At 41.3% G+C, this 15380-nt stretch overlaps 1 protein-coding gene across 1 annotated transcript in view; it reads right to left on the reverse strand.

Annotated features, from left to right (window-relative positions):
• Positions 1-15380, reverse strand: part of ELP1 (elongator acetyltransferase complex subunit 1) — a 59429-nt gene that overhangs the window by 39318 nt on the left and 4731 nt on the right. The window contains exons 3-13 of the mRNA XM_077769839.1: positions 14929-15081; positions 14630-14711; positions 13679-13759; positions 10545-10630; positions 9022-9118; positions 8621-8711; positions 7411-7534; positions 6021-6114; positions 2617-2847; positions 1417-1587; positions 525-624 (exon numbers count right to left, since the gene is read on the reverse strand). Of these exons, the coding sequence (XP_077625965.1) occupies positions 525-624; positions 1417-1587; positions 2617-2847; positions 6021-6114; positions 7411-7534; positions 8621-8711; positions 9022-9118; positions 10545-10630; positions 13679-13759; positions 14630-14711; positions 14929-15081 (1310 nt within the window). The remainder of the gene's footprint in view (positions 1-524; positions 625-1416; positions 1588-2616; positions 2848-6020; positions 6115-7410; positions 7535-8620; positions 8712-9021; positions 9119-10544; positions 10631-13678; positions 13760-14629; positions 14712-14928; positions 15082-15380) is intronic.

Raw genomic sequence — 15380 nt, forward strand, 5'->3', positions numbered from 1 at the left:
TTACAATGCCTATAGTGTACCTGAGGTACTCGGTTATACCTAATCGTTTATACGATTGTTTCAATGGGAAAATGCATTCTGATTTCCAACCTGAGAGACTCAAAACATAGCAACCAGAAGTTCTGGAGTGAGGGATGTGACAAAGACAGAGACCTGAGCATCCAGTCCGCCATATGCTAACAGCATGCACCACCCTCGCGTACGCTGGCTTATGCAGCTGGGCCCTATCAGCCTCATCCCCACCTTTACCATGTGGTTTTCCCTGGCGAGCCAAGGGCTGTCAGCAGAAACAGGTTCTCAGCCAGCTTGCAGCTTGGCTCCACTGCCACTCATCAGCACATGGCTTTCAGATATACAGGTATCAGATACACAGGCAACTGACTTCCCCAACCAGGCTGAAACACGGGGGCCCGGGGGTTCCATCTACTTGTTCCACTCAGCAACAGGCACAGGTGAGTAACAGTAAGCTGAATCTAGAACTATACGTTGTTCACAGAGGTCCAAGGTAATTAAGAACAACCTACTTGTATCTCTTTTCCAGATGAGGTGTTCCAAGAGAAACTTTAAATCCATTTCCACCCACAGCTCCCAGTTTCACTGTAGGGTCCACACTCGGACTGTCACCTAGAAAACAAAAATGCAGATACTACCATAGTAAACTACACACATTTTCCCTGATACTAAGGGTATTGGATCCTACATTTAATGGGTTCTAGAAGGTAATCTACTTTGGAAATAAAGCAATCTAGAAATAACCACATCACCCTCTTTCTTAAATCTCTGCCTACCTTTCAGGCTGAGGATTCAGAACGATTTGTAAACAAGGCTACAGTACCATGTGCCAGCCTAATTTACAGCATGATCCTGAACTCACAAATAAAAAAATCCAGAAAGCAACCAGAAGTGGCAGCAATGGGACTATGGAAGGAGAAGAGGATTAGAAGCTAGAACACCTGAGCTGAGATCCCTGTCCATTCTTGCTCAAGCAAACTGCAAACATGCTGGCATTCTCTTCCCTCAACTACAGAAGAGAAAAACCCCAGGTCTGACACAGCTCCTAGGAAGGCTGTGAAATCAACTGAAAGTATGTGCAAAAGGCAATGAAAACTGTAAAACATGTTAAAAGACACATTAAATACGAAGCTACTTCCAGGGTTGAATAGTACTCTTAAATAATCAACCCTTCAAGTTCAACAACAAAAGGAATTGTTTTTATAAGCCAGAGTAGGATTAAACCCCCTCCCATCCCAAACCCCACAAGCCAATGAGACGTCATCATAATGATGATACTAATCACAAACTTCACAATTTTTAAAAACAATGGCAAGGAACCACCAAGGCAACACCATATTATAATCTGCTTTTGTGTAGAAGGAACTTGGTTCAGAACACCTTGGTAACAGTTTTTGAACATACCACATTTATACACAGAAATTTCGTTACTGGCATCTAGGACTGCGAGGTCATTGCTCTTTTGGGGGTGTACAAAGAACATGACTTGATTCGCAGGGTGTGGGAGCAGCAGTCGGTAGGTGCACATGGGAGGTGGAACTACACTCTGCCGGAAGACTGTCACCAATACTCTGCCTGCATGTGGGAGAGAAGATGAGATTAGATACTTGGCTGTGTCATTTGTAAAATAAGCATCTGACAACACAGCACCACTATCTAATAATGGTGGTAGACAATACACAGCAATTTCTAAAAATGGCTGGTGCTTTTATCATAAATAAACTTAAACATAATATACAGGGAAAACTGAGTGTGCAACCTCCAGGCCCAGAGCAGTCCAACATTTGTGAATGAGGGCAAGGCAGCCAAGAGCTCTAGCTTGAAACCCAGGCCTGTAACCAAGCCAATGAACCAAGGGAATGAGTCCCTTCAAAATCCTTAAAACACTTCCCTACATGTTTTTAGTAATAAGAACTATCTGATTAAGTCCTCTTTACAGAGCATATGATTTTAAAATCAGCATCAGGACTGCCACACAGAACAAAATTAGTACACCACCGCACATCACAGTCTCAGAAGCAGGTTGTCCTTTACGTTACCAGCAGTAAGTACACTGTCTATTGGGTGACTCCTTCTTGCCCCGATTTTCTCCCCCCTCATCAAATAAAATACACCAACCAATCCTCATACTACACAGAGTCTGTGACTTGAACTGAACATACTGGAGATTATATAATTAACAAATATCACACCGAATAACAAAGCAACCCAAGTGGAGTGGTGCAAGGATCAGTGTAAATGTATGTCAGAGCAAAAAAGCTAAGGCTGACACACCCAATGCCACAAGCCTACTATTGCCTTCCTCTGTACCTGAAGTCAAAATTTTCAATGTCTTCAGAGGCCAGGCAAGTAAATTCGTGAAGACCACTGATGGAATTGGGCTGGGCAGGGGTAGGGGTGAGGATGGATTATGGTTCTCAGGATACGAGCCCCCACTAGGGACATTCCCATCCAATCGAAACAACAAATAAGTAAAAACTAAACCGAACAACCAAAGCACCAAACAAATCAAACTTCTCCAGCTTCAGTCAAACTACCACATCTGCAGGCACAGACAGACTCAGGACCCCTACAGGCTCCCGAACACGCTTTCCAGCTCCTTACTTCCATCAATGACTGCCACATTCGCCATGTCGCTCGAAATATCTCCCGAGCTCCGGTCCGTCGTCCAGTGCCAGTCACAGCAGAGGTAATGCCAGCCCTGACAGAGAATGTGCAGCCGGTACGGGATCACCAGGTCCCACATCAGAGACACAAGCTTGCTCTTCCCGCAGGAGCTGAAGGGCAGACTTTGCTTGAGGTACCAGTGGTAGTTCCCAACAGTCCAGAGCTGCACTGCAGGGGGAGATGAGAGGGAGGCCGTCAGAGGCCGGAGGACCAGACTTCACGCCACCTGCTCGACGGGGAACAACTTTTTCTTTTTCAAATGACCTTTCCTGCTCAGCCTCTTCATTAAAATCATAATATTAACAATAATAATTGTCAAAAAGTAGTTTTCCATGGGGATAAACTAAGGCCAGAAGCACACATGCTCAGTTTGCCTCTGCTTTCAAACTTTAGGCTCATGAGGACAGAAAAGTTACTAGGACAGCACTGCTTTAGTAAGTTGTTTTTTTTGTAAAGATTTAGAAAGAAGAAAATTTGGCGATTAGATTAAAAATATTAAAACCCTCAATCCAAGAGCACTAGGTTGCCATCACTATGTTGTTTTAGGCTCAAGATGCTTATTATTTTCCTCCAAGTGCTTTACGTGCAGGGTTATGTCCAAGGCTATCTGGCATTACTCATGATTCAGCTATCCAAAGAAGATCAGTATTTATCCTTTATCAGCAATTATTCCAACATCTGGTAAAAGAATAATTCTTAATCCTGGGGTGGGGAGGAAATGGGGGGGGGGGATGTTGGTCAAAGAGCACAAACCTTCACCTGTAACTTTGGGGGAACTAATAGATAACATGGTGACTACAGTTAACAATCTGCCTTGTGTACCTGAAAGCTGCTATGAGAGCAGGTCTTAAAATGTTCTCACCTTGACAACCACCAAAATGGGAATTATGTCAAGTGAAGCATGTACCAACTTTACTGTGGTAAACATTTCACAACATATATGTATATCAAATCATCGCAGTATACATCTTGAATTTACACAATGTTATAATGGCAATTAAATCTCAATAAAGCTAGGAGGAAAAGACCTATCATGTCGAAACCAACCTTTATTAAAGAGAAAACACATAAATGAAAACCTTAACGGTATTAGGGAATTTCTTTTCTTTAAACATCTTCCTGCTAATTTTTTTTTTTTTTTTTTTTAAAGTTTATCTGAGAGACAGAGCAGAGGAGGGGAAAAGAGAGAGGGAAAGGGAGAATCCCAGGCAGGCTCTGTGCTGTCAGTGCAGAGCCCGATGCAGGGAACTCACGAACTGTGTGATCATTACCTGAGCCGAAACCAAGAGTCAACGCTTAACAGACTGAGCCACCCAGGCGCCCCCTCCCTGCTTAATCCTAATTAACCCAGCAACCATAACAGACGTAACACAGTTCTCTAATTAAGCTATTAGAACACTTCCACCTACCAGTGGGTTACTAAGTTAGACCCCATACTCATGCTCTATGAGGATAGATGATGTGACTCCTTGTGCAACACTTTTATCTTGAGCATATCACAGCACCAGCCCTTGACACCCTGGCTAATCACTGGTTCTCAGCCCTGCCTGCACATTAACAATCGCCTGGGAGCTTTTTTATTAATTTTTTTAATGTTTATTTATTTTTGATAGTGAGCACAAGCTGGGAGAGGCAGAGAGAGAAGGAGACACAGAATCTGAAGCAGGCTCCAGCTCTGAGCTGTCAGCACAGAACCTGATGCGGGGCTCAAACTCATGAACTGCGAGATCATGCCATGAGCCAAGATTGGACACTAACTGACTGAGCCACTCATGTGCCCCATGCCCCTATTTTTTTAAATTAAGTACTGATGTATAGTCCCCATTCTAACACACTGGATCCAACTCTGAGATGAGGGATGGATAGTAATTTTTTTTTAAAGGAGCAGCCAGCATTGAGAAGGTTTGTCATGAATGAATAACTAAATGAGCTTCTAAATAACATTCCAGTTAAAGAAAAATTTCTATTGATTAAAAAGTTTGGAAGCCACTTAAAAAATAAGTGAAAAGCTTCGTGAACAAAAAGGTTCAGTGCACTGCTGCTGACATGAAAAATTATAAAACTTTGAATGCTTAACAGCATGAGGTTTAAAAAGGTGTGACACAAATACCATACAGCAATTTAAAATGATGACAATGGGTATGTGATATGGAAATGTATTTGTGACTTAATAAAAACAAGTTACATATTGATATCTAGATATATCATGCCTATATACTTAACAAAAATGATATCATAGCTATACCGATATATACACATAAAATCTGGAACACAAGAAAAGTTTAATAGCGCCCATTACTGAGCAAAAGAATTATGGAATAACTTTTGTTTCTTCTCATCTTTACTTTCTAATGTTTTCACATATTACACACACATCGAAAAATACATATTTACGATCCGATCTACTGTTAAAAAGGCACAGAGACAATTCTTACTTATATCTAATGCCATTTGTCTTTTGCTGCTAGTTTTCCTTTGGCTAGCACCTTAACTTCCTGCAGTAACACCATCCATGTGGAGAAAGCACTGATGATTTGTGATGGTTAATTTTAGATGTCAACTTGGCTAGGCTATGCTATCTAGCCATTTGATCAAACACTAGTCTAAATGTAGCTAGGAGGTATTTTGTAGATGTGATCACCCTTTACAATCAATAGACTTTAAATACAAAAGATTATCCTCTATAGTGTGGGTAGCTCTCATACAAAGAGTTTATAGCCTTAAGAGCAAAAACAGGTTTCCCAGAGAAGGAATTCCTCCTCTAGACTGTAACACAGAACCTGCCCGAGTTTCAAGATGGCATGCCTGTTCTTACAGATTTGGGATTTAAGCCTGCAACATCAACTTCTTTTTTTCCCAAATTTTATTTTATTTTTTAAATTTTTTTTACATTTATTTACATTTAAGATACAGAGAGAGACAAAGCACAAGTGGGGAAGGGGCAGAAAGAGAAGGAGAGAGAGAATCCGAAGCAGACTTTGGGCTCTGAGCTGTCAGCACAGAGCCCATCGCAGGGCTCGAGCCCACAAACTGAGAGATCATGACCTGAGCGGAATTCGGTCACTCAACTTATTGAGCCACCCAGGCGCCCCTGCAACATCAACTCTTAACTGTATTCCAACCTGCCAGCCTGTCTCCTGAGTCTAATGTCTAGAGGACCCTGACTGATACCTGACTAAAATTCATAAATAATCAAAACCAAACCACTCCCTCATTCCACCTCCCCCTCAGTTATCTCTGATTCTGCTACAGGACTAAGTAGAAGGGATGAAGGCAACTCCACAGCCTACTTTCAACTACACTTCATGTGGCATAAGGCTGAAATACTAGTGCTATCTTACCATAGGTTTTTAGAGTGCAATTTTCTTCCCTCTGAAGGTCCTCCAGCCAAACTGCAAGCACTGTGGAATCTGCATTCCAGAACAGCCCGTTTACCTAGTAGGGAAAAAAGACCTGTCACTGGCCTTTAACTGTGTACATATTTCATAATCTTTACAAGAGCTGAATTCCCTGCTCTCATAAACCAAACACTTGAGCTGATCCCTAGCAATAAATTATGAACCTACAGAATCAGTAAATAAATCTAGGTAATAGGTCTTTATATGAAGGGGACTTTAAAAAAAATGCATTGTGGTTAAAAATTTAAGAAACTTAACAACCAAAAAAAGACAGATTTAACAACCAAATGCAAGTCAACACTCTTAGACAATCAGAAATTGAATACGGACTAGGTATTAGATACTACTAAGGAATTATTACTAATTTTGTAAGGTGTGAGCATGGATTTCTAGTTATATAAAGAAAAGTGCTTTCTTAACTGTTAGAAATGAATATTAAAAATACAATTTCTAAAATTAAAACCCCAGGAAACAAAAGTGTCTGTATGTGTGTGTGTGTGCACGCGCACGTTAAGGCTAGAAAGTGGTGACTGGATGAAAACAGCTCTGCAAAATGCTAGCATCTGTTGAAAGTAAGAAGGAAATGGGAGTTCATTAAACTCCTCTCTCAACCTTTAGCTTAAGTTCTTAATTTAAATATACCATAATTCCATTGTTTGTTTGTTTTTTTTAACATTTATTTATTTCTGTGAGAGACAGAGAGAGAGAGAGGGAGACAGAGTGGGAGTAGGGGAGGGGCAGAGAGAGAGGGAGACACAGAATCCAAAGCAGTCTCCGGGCTCCAAGCCATCAGCACACAGTGCGACAGCGGGTTCGATCTTGTGAACCTCGAGATCATGACCTGAGACAAAGTCAAGTGCTTAACCAACTGAGCCAGCCAGGCGCCTCATAAATGTAACATAATTTTAAATTATGTTTATGTTTACATAATTAAAGATCACCATTTCGTGTTTCTGCTCCAGTAAAAGTCTTAACGGTACACAAGCAGCTTAAGGTTTAAATGTTATCAATGAAAAGTATCTATTATTGGAAGCACTATGCTTTTGTAACTGGAAGCATTATGTTTTTGTCAAAATAAACAATACTAAGTAGGATCTCTATTTCTACCTATGTTTTAGCTATAGTAAGAAAAAATGCCATTTCTTTCCAAAATATTCTTCAAAAAAACTGTCTCTTTTAAAAAAAAATTCAGTTATAAGAAACCACTATTTTTATTACTTTATACTCTGGAGCTTCTATTTTACATGCCCACATTAGATAGAAACCTTTACAGCTGCCTCTACAGCTGAGGAAAGTCCCCTAAATTTGATGGTGAAACAATTCAGGCACTTACCTTAACCTCATCTTTGAGGAAGGGAAGTGTAAAATGTCCATGGAGAAGGCCATTTTTCTCAAAAAACACAATATCTTGCTGATTAGGTTTCTCTTGTGTAGATGCAATCAAACTACCCGAGGGCCTTAAAGCAAACACCGAATGTTAGAATGTCCAAAAGTGTAGCCAACTGGCTAAGAATAAGAAGAAAGTCAGAGAAACGATTTTTCCAACAAAAAATCTCCACCCAAGGAAGGTTTAAAGACCACACGTCTCTTGGTGAGTTCACACTAGTGTGGTACTCCACCTCCAAGACAAGAGTGCGCCTTTGTGCAAATCTGTGCACAAAGACTTAACAGATTTAGACTGCACCAGTGTGACCTTTTCTACAGCCAATAAATTATTTAAACTATTCTATTCTAAATATTATATCCCATAAAAACATAATGTATCTCTCCTTCAATCTATGACTTCAGCAACTATTCCATGCTCAGAGAGGTATTTGAGACGTCTCAATCTACTGAAAACATTCTAAATCACCTCATCTTGTTCCTATTTCGTCTCTATAGTTTTAACTTCACTTGATCTTAGCCAAAAGGCTAAGAAGCGATCTATAGTTTTAACTTCAATACTTTTCCCTCTTTGCTCTCTCATCCAATTGTCACTCAAATACTGGTGGGAAACAAGATGTCAAAAATCCCAAGACCCAGGGGTTTGGCATATAGCAGATGCTACTGAGACAGAGGAGACATTTCTTCTGTCTTTAACCAGGGCAGACGCTAAGCACGAAGTTTACTGGGCCCCAATCCAGCCTGCATGTTCCTCGGCAAGCAGAACCCTCCAGTGTAAGAGCTTGTGGCTTGTGCAGAGAAGCAAGTCCTTTTCCTAATTTTCACCAAAGCTCCACTGCCCTCAGCAGCTTTGCAGACTGTGACTTCCCTTCTAAGCACCATTTTCTGTTATACACAATGACTTCATACGGGAGCTCCCTATAAGCTCTAAAATGTGTCGGCCTTGGAATGACCTCTGGGAAGCTCTAAATCTACCATTCAAATTGAATTCAGTCTTCAGAAAAACTAAAAAGAGCAAGATACGGGCCTACAGCCAAATGAGTAAAAGTTAATATCCTTTTGTGTTACATAAACACCTGTACCCAACAGGTGTCACCACCCCTACCCCGTTCCGAAAAATTCTCTGAGGAAGAAGTTACAAGGTTTCTTCTCCCACTTACTTCCAAGCCAGAGCCGGTCCCAGTCCTGCCACGGGCTCACTGGTGGACTGTAGAGCAAACTCTCGGTTCCATACTCTCACCTTCCGAGCTCCTGGGTGGCAGGTAGAGTTACAGAAACAAATACACTTAAAAAAATGTTGTCAAGTCAGAACTGTTCCAACATCTTATTAGTAAAAACTGCCATGGTTTTACAAAGCCAATTAGATTAATCTTGTTCAGAATTTGTACCCAGAAGTAGGAGGCTGGAGCAGATGATCTCGAAGAATTCTTCTAGTTCTTAGCTCTAAATTCATTTAACATCTAAAGCAGCACCTCATATGTATAATTTTTAAAAGCCTAAGAAGAAAGCTTTCCTGAACTTAATAAAATCTTTTTTCTTTAACTGCAATTTATTTCCATACCTGTCTCTGGGCAAACAACACTCACAGCAAAAAACTGGCCGTCACCACGCCAGGTCACTTGTGGTCGATGGTCATCCCAGGGCAAAGCCGACTCATGCTAAAGAGAGGAAGGAACACAAATGTTACTGGGGGACGTAAATAGCCCCAAATCAAACAAGCCCAAGACTATTAAAGTTAAATCTTTTGCAGGAGATTGAAGCTATCTAGAACACCAACTTCACAGAATTCTCAGGAACTCTTCTAGACGGCCTCTCAGACCCAGAAATCATCAAGAGACCAAAAGAAAATCCAACTTCATGCATAAAAAAAGTGGCCTCCAGGCACAGCAACAGAGGAAAAGAGCTGCAGATCTGATATTAAATACAATGAGCTGAGGAATCCACCGGGTAACTAAGGTGAGGAAATAAACGTTCTGCTTATCTGAAGGTAAGGGGGTAGAGTTCTGGTCATGTGATTACTATATAAGCTTTATAACAGTGCAGAACAAATTAAAAAGGTGAGGAAGGTAGGCAGAGGAAAACCAGAGGCGATAAAGCCAGCAGCAATGATGAAAACATGGAAGAGTTCCGTGTTCCACAGTGCAGGAAGAAGGAAGGTCTCTAGCGCCACTTACATCTCAGTCCTGAAGGCCTTGAAGACAGAGGCCAATTGTGCAGGTTGGGGGACAAAAGATCACCTGAGCATCCATGATCACATCCCAGCGACAGGGTGCAGTGGAACGGCACCATCGCCACTCTACACTGTAGGGAATACACAGGTAGCCTAACAAGACAGTCTCAACTGGCAAAGAACACAAAGACGCCTTCCTCTGGTGAAGGGTTGAAATAGAACAGGAGCTACAGAGAATGTGGCCAGCAATCAGTAAAGTTGAAAAATGTAAATGACAAACAGTACATTATTGATCTATCCCATGGAGCTCATAGAAATGTCTTCATGGGACATAAGTAATATGCTTCTATTTGCTCTGCCCAAATCTTGGAATCATTCTCAGTTCTTCTCATCCTACATTTAATCTATTATCAATAACTCCAATAGTTCTACCTTCAAAATGTATTCAGAAAAAAAAAAAAATGTATTCAGAAAAAAGGAAAACAGAGAGTTTCATCCAAAGGGAAAAATCAGAAAAAGTATCTAATATATGTATGCAGGAAAAATACAAAAACATACATATGAATGACCAACAGTGAATGCAGGATAGCAGCTCTTTATGGGAAGGAAAGGGAGAGTAACAGGAAGGGCTACACAAAATGCTTCATTTCTATCTGTGATGATATATTTTTTAAAATGAATATTGGTTATAATTATTGTCTATACTGAAAAAAATTACAAAGCAACTTGGCAATAAAAAAAGAAAAAGAATCTTTCTAGAATGACTCATTCCGAGGACTCTAAGGTTTCAATTTTACTAAAGCAGAAGAGCTCTGTCCATTATTAGCCTTTAACTGGACACCTAAGAGTTCCTGGTAGTTGGCAAACTTCTATCTGTCCCAGTCAAGGTTCTGTATCCATCAGACCAATCTTACCATTTGCACCTGAAAGGCCGCTTGCCGACCTTCTGATCCATGGAACTGCGTCTCCTTCCTGCCCCATCCAACAGTGATAAACTTGCCTGGAGAGCAATTGGTTGAGAACATGCAAGACAACCAGTAAGCTACATGAAATGAAATAAAACAGTTCCACTGCTACTCTTCATTAAGTAGCTCACTGGCAATTACTTGGGTCCTCTGAGACCTCTCAATAAACTGACTAGCACTCAAAATTTGAAAAGCCAATGTTTCATATTATACACAGCAGTGAATTTTGAAGAATTTGAAATGGTCTCATTTTGGAAAGCACTTCACTGTCATCTTATATATTCTAAATTCCCTTGATGATAGTCAACAATTCCCACTTTAGAAGAATGAATGAAACATGAAGAATTTACAAGATACATCCATGGATAAGAACATTAAACTCAAGACATGAGCTAGGAATCAAATTCTGATTATAAGTATTTGGTCAACTAAACGTATCCAACCTCCCTGTCAGTAGTGGTAGGGACTATAGATTATGGAATTCACTCCTCACATAGACAGAAAATGAGACCCTCTAGTGGCATAAGCCAAAATTAGAACATAGGGTGCCGCCTTCCAGCCTAAGATTCTCTCTAAATCATAACGTTTCTCTTGCATAAAGTGCTGAAATAATGCAGCACTCTGTTCCAGGAGGTAGGATCAGGCATCCATGTTCAGTAAGTACTACTGACATGTCACTGAAAACATCAGACAGATCCAGGTCCCAATACTTCCCTCCTGCCATTGATTCTGAAGAGCAGGGCTTTCATCACTTCTATATATCAGGGTCAGCATGGCCATTTCCTGTGTGCTCTGCATGGGTACATGGGATACCACAATAGCACACCTTGCAGCAGTCTATGAACAGCAATGCTCACCTTGGTGCATACCCCTGTGCTTCTATCTGAAAGTTTCTAGAGATGTAAATGACCAAGGAATGAAGAGAACTTTTCCAACGGATTCAGACAATAAGTGATGGGGTGAGAGCACGGATCAGTAAACTACAGCCTGTATCTACATTTACAAAGAAATTTTTATTGAAACGCAGCCATGCCCATTCTTTTATGTATTGTCTGTAACTGTTTTCATGCTACAACAGCAGAGTTGAGAAATTGCAAGAGAGGTCATGTGGTCTGCAAAGCTGAAAATAACTGCTATCCCACCCTTCACAGAACAAGTTTGTCAACCCCTGGGTTACAGGAAAAATATCTATTCACCACAACCAGAGTGATTTTTTTCATACTCACAAATATTTGTCTAAGACCTAAGTCCCTAACTTGGACCCCCTCTCCCTTGACTTACACTCTATTATTAAGCTTCTTATGAAAAAGTCAGTGGGATTAGTCGAGCCCAGGGCACTTTCTCATCCAAAGGTGTGCTGGTTACTCCCTCTGTGGCTGTCCTCAAAAAGGATGTCCAGGAACTCCACCCTAGATGCTAGACTCTTCCAGCACCATACCTGCTCCTGAGTGAGTTTATCTCCTCCCAAGATTGTAAAGATTCCCTATATGCCACTGACTCCCAATCCACATCTCTGGCTTCCCCTGAGCTTCAGCCCCTTCTATTTGCCTACTCCACATGGTGATCCCATATGGTCCTTAAAGACATCCAGAACAGAACTCACCAGCTACCACTTACAAGTCAGCACTTCCCCTACCTTTCCTCTCAATGACTGGCATCTATATTCCCATCACCTGACCTTCTGACTGGAGCCCCACTAAACTCTTTCCTCCTCACCTTACATACCCCAAACCCATTTATTTCACATTCTAACCTGCTATTTCTAACTGGCTAGAACAGGAGGGGAACCTTGTGTACATATTCCAAAGACATTTGTCAGATAATTCTAAAAATGTATCCCTCTCCTCGCTGAAAACCAAATTTTTCCTGAATTCATTCCTTCTTTTGGCCGCACACCCACCTTCCTTATCTCTTACCGGTATTCCTTTAGGACCTCCTATCTGATCACCCTGCGCCCAGTCTCTTCCTTCTCCACCAATCAGCCAATAAATCTGGCATCATCAAAAGCTGTCCAAACTTAATCAAAATCTATCCTGTTTATTTCAATCCACACTCATGTCCTGCCAGCAGCAATAACACAGTACTCACGGCTGCCTGAATAAGCCATGACGTGTCTATGAAGCATCCATGCTTGGGAATGGACGAATTTCCTTGCCTAGACCACACCCCTGTCCTCAACTCTCACCTACCCAGCACCAATTCAGCCAAGACTCAGCTCAAGCCAGCCTTCTCTCAAGTCCTCCCTCTCCACTGCAACCTTCCTCCCCTCAGGCTACCCTAAAACCTGCGTATGTTAGTATGGGACTCCTTAAAGGAAAAGCTGAATTATCCACACCACCAAACACAGTTCTGTGTGCACAGTACCTACTCAAATATTATTTCTGAATAAATTATTTTTGAGTAAATAAATGAGTAGCAACTTTCTGAATGACTTCTCGGAGTTGGGAGAGCAAGAAGGCATGAGATCAATAATCAGCAAAAGTTAAAATTTCTTCTCCCTCATTCCTCTCCTCGACTGGGCCATCTATCTGGTGCCCTCATGTTGGCCAGAGCTTCTTACACTCCATAAACATCTCCTCTCCTCTCCCCCTTTCAATACTCCCACAGCCTCAAGGCCCAAATTATATCCAGCTACATCTTAGCTAAGAAAAACATATTAGCAAAAAACAATTTTAGCAAGATGGTTCCCATTAAAATGGAGACTCGGGTCCAATCAGTAGAAACAAAAAATCAGGCTTCTATCTCCCTCTCTTGTTTTTGTCCCCAAACTGTACCCCAAAAATGCTTGCTTTATTTTTGCTAGCAGAGTTCCATTCACTGAAGCCCCAGCCCTGAGGGCTGGGTAACAACTATGCAGGTGACATTAGGCAGATTTCTATTCCCCAGGTTACTGACAACGTGAACTCTCAGAGCTGCAGACACCAGAGGAATGCCTTGTATGGTCTGGAAAAGGCTAAAGGAACTGGGCTACCAGACATTAATGCATGAGACTTCACCTTTCGTAGTTCTTTGGGTTTATGAAAATGATCCCACCTGAGAGGAACTTCAGGTCACAAAATGTCCCAAAACGAAGCTATACTCACTTTCACCAAAATCATCCTGGTGGATCTGCTGTTCCATGATTGGCTCAAAGTCTTTTGTCATCATAATTAGGGTCTGTTGACCTTGGGTGGACACAAACAAGAATCATTTTGTTTTCACAGAACAAATGTGTATTTCATAAATAGCACTGGAAGCTACAGAGCTGGAGTGGAGGAGTTCAGAGGAGAACAGATAAGACCCAATTCACTCCCAAATATTTTGACTCTTATTTGAAGAGAGAATAAAAAAAAAAAGCTCTGCCTGCCTGGGTAAGTTACCTGGTGCTCATTCACTACTGTTTATGAAGCTCACATAAAAGTCCACCAGCCCCCCTCCACTAACTTCAACACTGCACCAAGGTTATCTCTTCAAATACCTCAGCAGGGGGGGCAGTTTACAGAAACTCATCTGGAATGAAGAGACTCAATGGGAAAAAAGTAGTTTTCAAGAGCTTATAAGAGCTCCTGAAAGAGCTGGAAGAGCAGTCTTTAGAATATGTTTAATAACAACTCTTCCTTTGGAATAGATTTAATATTGCTGGCATTTAAAAAAAATTTTTTTTTTAATTTATTTCTGAGAGACACAGAGAGAGCATGAGCAAGGGAGGGTCAGAGAAAGAGGAAGATACAGAATCTGAAGGAGGCTCCAGCCGCTGAGCTGGCAGTCAGCACAGAGCCCGATGTGGGGCCCGAACCCACGAACCGTGAGATCATGACCTGAGCCGAAGTCGGACGCTAAACCGACTGAGACACCCAGGCGCCCCTGCTGGCATTTTTAACTATACTATGGACCTCAGAGTTTTCCAAAGTTTCATGACTTTGTTTCCCATTTCGAAAAATTGAAACAGTTATATCAAAGAAGTTTTCTGAATAAGCACCCCAAAATTTAAGCCTTTAAGACATTAACGAGTCACGTTTTATGAGAAGCAGAGCAAGAGACCAGGACAAGCTTACCTGTTGCAAGAAGCACCAGCTCTTGGTCAGGACTCCAACTCATGACGGAGATGCCACTGGCCACACTCCCAACACATTCCAGCTGCATCAGCAGACAAAAGGGAGTTTTAGAAACCCAGCTAACATACAGCTGAAGTACAGCTACAGCCAAGCCGACAACTTTTTGTCAAGAAAAACATAACGCAAAGGCTCTCATTTGCAAAATGCTTAAATATTATGGCTGATATTTTCAACTTCGACACAAAACACGTGACTTGAGGATGCCGGAGATTTCCCCCTCACTGGACCATTCCACTCACCTGGCATGTGCTGAGATTGCAGAGTATGACATCTCCGGAGGCCGTGGCCACACACACAGACTCCTGATCCAGCAAGTCCTGAATGCCAACAACGCAGCCACTTCTGTCCTCTGGAAGAAAGCCTTCTGCCACTAAAGAAATCTCATTTTTCACCTTTCACCAAAACAAACACATAAGCAAATCAGGCCAATCAACTTTCAAGAATGATTCATAACATTTCCAAAAATAAATGACTTTTTAATGCTTCTTTTCTAATATAAAAGTTTTCAAGAAAATTTTTTCTACATTAAAATCCAAACTTTCATTTAAGAAATGTTAGAATCCTACAATCTTTAACAACCAAAAAAATAGTTCATGGGAGTGCCTGGCTGGCTCAGTCAGTGAAACATGTAACTCTTGAATCTTGGGGTTGTAAGTTCAAGCCCCATGCTGGATGTAGAGACTGCTTACAA

The sequence above is a fragment of the Crocuta crocuta genome, unplaced genomic scaffold (assembly GCF_008692635.1).
Source record: "Crocuta crocuta isolate KB4526 unplaced genomic scaffold, BGI_CrCroc_1.0 scaffold95, whole genome shotgun sequence".
Lineage (NCBI taxonomy): Eukaryota > Metazoa > Chordata > Mammalia > Carnivora > Hyaenidae > Crocuta > Crocuta crocuta.